Genomic DNA, 6,612 nt, shown 5'->3' on the forward strand with positions numbered 1-6,612 from the left:
GTCCTGTGTATGTACTCTTATGTTTGTAGAAATAAAGAATTTAAAAAAAAAACACACACACACAACTAATAACAATAGTTAATTTAAAAATGTCCCCCTCTCCTGCTTACCTGTTTTGCAGGAAGGGGGGCTGCATTCCTGGGGTCCAATGTGGCACTTGGATTATCCTGATGGTCGAGTGAAGGATCAGTGTGATCTGCATCTCAGGCTGATGCAGACCATACTAATCACTCCCTGCCTGTCAGTGGCGGCACCACGAGGGAGCGATCAGTATGATCTGCATCAGCAAGAGATGCAGATCACTGGACTTAACGGCCATCTTTAAAAACCTAATGTGCAGTCAGTCACTGCAGTGGAGGCAGTGAAGACAGAGGGTCACCGGAGGCCCGCACAGAAAGCCAGATGTTGCGGTATTTACTTGATAGTATTGGCGGCGGATGTGTCACTTGGTACCTTGTTTTCACGCTTGGTATACTAACATTTTGAAAGCAACACAACTTCATAGGCAGGTTGAAGAAATCTCTCTAACATAAGCTAATCTAGAAATGACCTCCCAGTTTTACCCCGTGCCAAGAAGGTTAAGTTAAACTGGTTTGGTGTGGTGTGGTGGGTGAGAACCAGAACACTTAAGTCTGTAGACTCTAGTGGTAAAAATCCATCATTGCATACCATGTAAATATCAGCATACTTTAAAGATGTATCTTCAAACAGCAAAATCAAAATGATTGTATGTAAAGGTGGACTATTTAACCTTTGAAGGCTTTTCTGCTCTCAGTTAAATGTCAACAAAAAAAGTTTCATCTTTCCTTCATTGATGTGGAAGTACATTCTGAGCATGTTTTGCTCTACACTGTAGGTTTAGTGCATAACCTTTCTTCCTCGTCCCTGCTATTTAATACACTTCCAAGAGCAAAACAAACATGCAACCACATCAAAGATAAGCTTGTATCTCACACATGTCTTCAGAAAGTGAATGACTATGCAGCAGCAGGCATGCTTCAAAGTCCAAAATCTGCTATATACACAAGGGAGGTTACTAAAAGACAATTATGTAAAAGTAAATAGTAATAGTATATAAACACTATCATTTCGAAAGAATAACATAAACTTAAATAACAATGCTTGCAGGAAAGAATTGCACAATGGCATGATCATAGCAGCCGCTACAGTTCAGAACTTCGAGATTTCAAGAACCAGGTACTGAAAATGCTGGAAAACATAGAAAAAGAGAGAGAGGCCATGAGAAATGAGGTGGAGAGCACAAATGTACGTGTTGACCGGCTAGAGAGAGAGGTGGACTACCTGGAAACTCAGAACCCGGCACCGCCATGTGTTGAGATAGATGAAAAACTGACAGAACTACAAATCAAGAAGAAGAAAAATGAAAAATATGAGAAACTCACAGGTATGCTTCTTCATATTTTGAAATGCTTAATTGGGAAATAACTGTGCAAATATACTTATATTTGGAGACTAGACAATAAATATATATTATATATATTATATACTGTATTATTTTAAAGTGCACCTCAAGCCAAAACTTTATTTCAGTTTTGGATAGAGCAGGCAATAGTTAAAAATGCAACAAAATCAGTTTGCATTGTTTTTTCTGCTCTGAAAAAACAACAGGAAGTGAGTGAAAATCTCTCTAAAGTTAGTGACAACTGCCTGCAAAATAATGGTCCCCATTGGAAGATTTCCTCCAACTGTTAAATTTTTTAATCCCCAATAACTGTGGTGACCTGGGCAAATAGAGGGTAAGTCTCCCTTTCTGAGACTTGACCAAACTGTATGAAAAAGAAAAAACAAGTTTTGGCTTTAGATATGCTATAACTTTAGTTATAACAAAATATTATCTCACTGACTGATAATTTTTTTAACTTAATGAAACAATGATGTGACCTTCTCATAAGCCTGGCGTTCGTAGAGGCCACCTTTATTTACCACACAAAAGAAAGGATTTATACCCTGTTTAAGGGACTACAGCTACCTCAAAAAATAATGCCATAAAGAAAACTTTCCATAGGCACTTAAGGAAGCTAATGATAGGTTGTGGAGAAGGCAGGGCAGGAGGGCAGGGAGTGATGGGAAAACTCATTAATGTGGACCAGGGTAACAGCAAGAACATAATAAAAATTCTATCTCTTCCCCACTCCTTAAAAAACTAAAACATTAAAAAGTTTCACCTGGAACTGGGTGATTCAACTACATGGTGCAGTGGTAGTATTGTTGTGATTGCACATCTGTTTTCCAAAAGAACCTTTAGATTTAGCAGAATAGCATTTTATTAGTACTCAAAAATACTAGTTTACTCAACACATACTACTTTTCACCAGTTGAATTACCTAAGTTATTTAACTTATACATTACACTGCTCTAACAGCACAGCTGTTAACTTTACAATAATACAAATTGTACAAAGCGTACAAAGAATAGCTAAGTAGAAAGTGATTTATATACTGACGATTAGAAATGATTAGAAATCACCTCAGCTGCCCTTTCTATGTAAGAAACCACTCATCCTTCTGCTTTGGAAATATATGGGCTTAATTTACCTTAACTCTTAACATCTTTCACACTACATTAGTTCCACAGTACAATGTGTATTATCTGGCAAAGATCTAACTTACAATTACTGTTACAATTACAATGTTATTGACATGTGCAGTAAAGCATTTTCCCACTCACATTACTTTATTATCTTGCTACCATTTTATTAAGATAAAATGTAGAAGTAAAAAGGAGTAAAGCGTTGAACCTTACCTTGAGCTATATAATACTTATACATACAATATGTACAGTATCTAATTTTCAAATGCATTTTGATCACATCTAGCATTTGTTGACCTAAAGGGTATATTTGCATAAATGAATACTGATAATTTTCGCATAATCTGCCATCAATACTGCAAGTTCACAGGGGTTAGTGGAACCTACCTCTCATGTTATAATAGGTTGCCCCAAGGCTGAGATCGCTGACAATGTGGAGCCAGATGTGGAAGAGAGTCCTCCTGTCAACCGGAAGTCATGTAAGTGGGTTCCATTAACCCCGTTTGTCTTTTTTTTTTTTTTACACCTAAAAGGTAACTCCACTTTTGTTAATTGAACTACTCAAGCAAATTTACAATATAGTGTTATTATGAGTTATCTTTTATTTCAATCTGCAACCAGCCTTGAGTTTTTAAAAATAAAAAGAAAAGTGTCTTGTAGTTATGGTGATAATTTAGAACACTGGGACTGATCAGTTCACTGTAACAGGCAGACCCTCCCACTTAGCACAATGAAAGCTGGAAGTTTGCAATGAAGTGTGCTGAAATCCTTGCTATATATGCAGGTGGCATGGACAGGATTGTTTTTTCCTCAACAAATGTGGAGTTACACTTTGAAACTGTATGTGGAATCAAATGTTACTTTATACTGGATGCATCCTTTAGGTAGCAGAATTAAGTGGTTAATTAAAGATGTCACTTTAATTAGTGACATTCTAAGCATTCTAATGAGGAATACCGTGGTCCAAGGTTCAATTTCCCCAGGGGCACCATCTGCACTGAGTCTGTGAAAGCTTCCTCCAAGTGTCCCAATGCTTAGTCACATTCCAAAAACATAACAGCAGATTACCCAATCTCCACCCAAATTGGCTTTGTGTGCTTCTGACTAGGCTGGGGGTTGATGTGGAAGTTTCAGTGCTTGCTGTAAAAGCTGTACGGAATATTTTGGTTCCATATGATTAAAAAAATTAGGGCTGTTACTGATTAAAATTTTCGTGACCGATTAATCAAATTTTAAAAAAATCGATAAATATATCGAATAAAACCCCCTTATGTGATAGCAAAATATGTGACAGGTCCTCTTTATGGAGACATCAGGGAGTCAGCCCATGACTCAAGTGCTGCAAACTAGATACAGAGCAGTGACTCAATAAAAATGATTATTTCTACTTTCCCAGAACTAGTATGAGGCAAGCGAGTCGTGGAAAGGTTGCTTGCATGATAGCCAAATCACACAGGTGTTTTGCTTTGTGAGTCTCTTTAAATGAGACCATTCATTTTTCATTTCTTGAACACTGAGCATAGAGATAACAGCCTTGGAGGTATTTCATGTATATTTTAGTAAGGTCAGTTTGTAATAACTACCAAATCAGCTGAAAATTAATGCATGGCACTGTGCCTCTGTAACCAACCCACAGGCTTGCATGTTGGGGGAGAGTCTAAGCTTTGACCTTCAGGGCTTGTTCACAAAACAATGCTTATTGGAATGTGTGTCATAACGTGTTATAATGCATGTTATGGTAACACATTAATGGCTAGATAGCTGACTAAGTACACTGTAGTGTACTGTACTGATTTAATAGGTTCTGTTGATATAATATATGTTTACTTTTGTCTTTTATTATCATATCTGCTTCTGTAGACTGCAGTGACACCGTTTCTCAAGTTAATGCCATGAAAATACTGAAACGCTTTGGGAGCTCTGCTGGCCTTTGGACGAAGGACCCCATAGGGAATTCAGAGAGAATTTATGTCTTTGATGGTGCTGCAAATGACACTTTTTTTGTGTTTCCCCGCATGAAAGAATTCACTCTTTCCACTTCAACACGCAAAGCAGCTCGGATCAAACTCCCTTTCCCATGGATTGGAACTGGGCATATTGTTTATGGAGGCTACCTTTATTATGTTCGACAAACAGAGGAATTTCAAGTTATCAAATTCAACTTGGCAAACAAAACAGTGGATGATAGTGCTGTATTACCAATCGAAGATCAAGTACCAGTTTATGGTTTATCCAAGCATAACTACATAGATATAGTAGCTGACGAAGAAGGTCTATGGGTCATCTATGCTACCAGGGAAAATGAGAAAAATATATGCTTAGCTAAACTGGACTCCAAAAACCTTGGCATTGAGCAGATGTGGGATACTCCATGTCCGATAGAAAATGCAGAAAGTGCTTTTGTGGTCTGTGGTACTCTCTATGTAGTGTATAACACCAAACTCCCAAGTCGCTCTCGTATACAGTGTATCTTTGATGTCAGTGGCACCATATCCAGTGAAAATGTACCAGTTGTTTACTTTCCTAAAAGGTATGGGTCCCATTCCAGTATGAAGTATAATCCTAAGGATCGGCAGATCTATGCTTGGGATGATGGTTACCAGATCATATACAAACTGAGCATGAAACCCAAAGATGAATTGCATTAGAAAGATCAGAATATATTGTTCTTTATTGTAGCCGTTGTCATTTAACGATGCTAACATGTATTGGGTAGAACACATAATGCTCTATAAACAAATAAAACTAATTTGGGTAGAACTGCAGTTTTATTTAAAACACCAGTGCTGCTTCATTTGTGCTACCCCGTACTTTGTTTTCTGACATCAAAATCACTGAACTATCAAAGTCTCAAAATCAAAACTCAAACTGTATGACATTCATGCTACAAATTAGGAGTGAAAAAGTCAGCTGTTTGGAACCTTGTTCCCATTTGGTTTTTTTTAAAGGATCAATTTGATTGCTGGATAAATTAATAATTTTTTTCGGAAGGTGCGCAATGTACACAGCACAGCATAACTTATAGCCTACACCACCTTGATACATTGCCTCTAAGAATAATCACAGGAGGGCGGGTATTTACTGGCTATCCGTGGACTGTCCGCACCCTAACATTAATTGTCTGTATATATCTGATTAGGCATGCTGTATTTCCGCCACTAATTTTTAGAATCCTTTATTGAATTCAGCTCTCATTCTGTTCTCTTGCATGACATTTTCATTGGTGGGCAAGCTGACACTTGACCATTCTTAATTGTACATTTATTAAAATTATCCAAGCTGTGAGGTTCAGGTTTTTCTAAAGTGTGGCCACCTTGTGAAGGGCAATTTGACACATTCCCGGAGTCATTTAACTGGCTGTTGGTGACACAAGGTGGAATCATTATATTGTTGTTTTATTCTGGGTTACTAGCCTGTATTCATAAAAGTAACATCTGTTTGGATCAGAAGGGCACCTTTTTGTTTTGTTAATTTCTTTCAAGCAGTAGCTGTTCTTTTTTTTTTCTTTTAGTAGACATGATCAAACACTTCCCCTAATTAAAAGCACACAATCCTAAGATATGTGGTTAAGGGCCTTTAAAGGACCAGTCCACCAAAGCTTATACAATTTGGGTTAATGCAAGTGGTCAGATCAGCTGCCAAATTAAAGTGTATGTCCAGCACAAAACGTTTTTTGCTTTGGATACAGTGGGGAAAGATTAGAACCTCGGCCAAGTTTGCACTGCTATTGAAAGGTTCTCTGATGAGATTTCCCTTTAATGTCAGTTTCACCAGACAAAAAAATATGCAACAGGGAAACAGACAGCAATATAAAGCTAACAGAGGTTCAAATGCTCTCCTATTCTAATAAATAAAAGCAATTTCTGTCTGGGTTGCGGTTTTTGTGAGTTTCCTCACCTCCTGTGAGGTGTAACTGTTTTACCTGGCCTGGAAGTGAGGGGAAATCTCTCTAATGGAGCCCCAGATAGCAGTAAAACCAGACAATGGTTCTAAAATTTTGTGGCTGCACATACACAAACATATTTCACAGGGATACCAACGGTAACATTTTCTACACCAGCT

At 37.7% G+C, this 6,612-nt stretch overlaps 1 protein-coding gene across 2 annotated transcripts in view; it reads left to right on the top strand.

Moving 5' to 3' along the window:
• Nucleotides 1-5,447, top strand: part of OLFML3 (olfactomedin like 3) — a 21,397-nt gene extending 15,950 nt beyond the window's left edge. Inside the window, exons 2-4 of one of the 2 annotated variants that reach the window (XM_018565946.1) lie at nt 1,129-1,405; nt 2,955-3,029; nt 4,411-5,447. In XM_018565946.1, the coding sequence (XP_018421448.1) occupies nt 1,129-1,405; nt 2,955-3,029; nt 4,411-5,198 (1,140 nt within the window). In that variant the 3' untranslated portion in view covers nt 5,199-5,447. The remainder of the gene's footprint in view (nt 1-1,128; nt 1,406-2,954; nt 3,030-4,410) is intronic. The other variant, XM_018565947.1, reaches the window with a different exon arrangement.
• Nucleotides 5,448-6,612: the final 1,165 nt, after the last annotated feature.

Source organism: Nanorana parkeri, unplaced genomic scaffold, assembly GCF_000935625.1.
Source record: "Nanorana parkeri isolate BGI_ZX_2015 unplaced genomic scaffold, ASM93562v1 scaffold902, whole genome shotgun sequence".
Taxonomy (NCBI): domain Eukaryota; kingdom Metazoa; phylum Chordata; class Amphibia; order Anura; family Dicroglossidae; genus Nanorana; species Nanorana parkeri.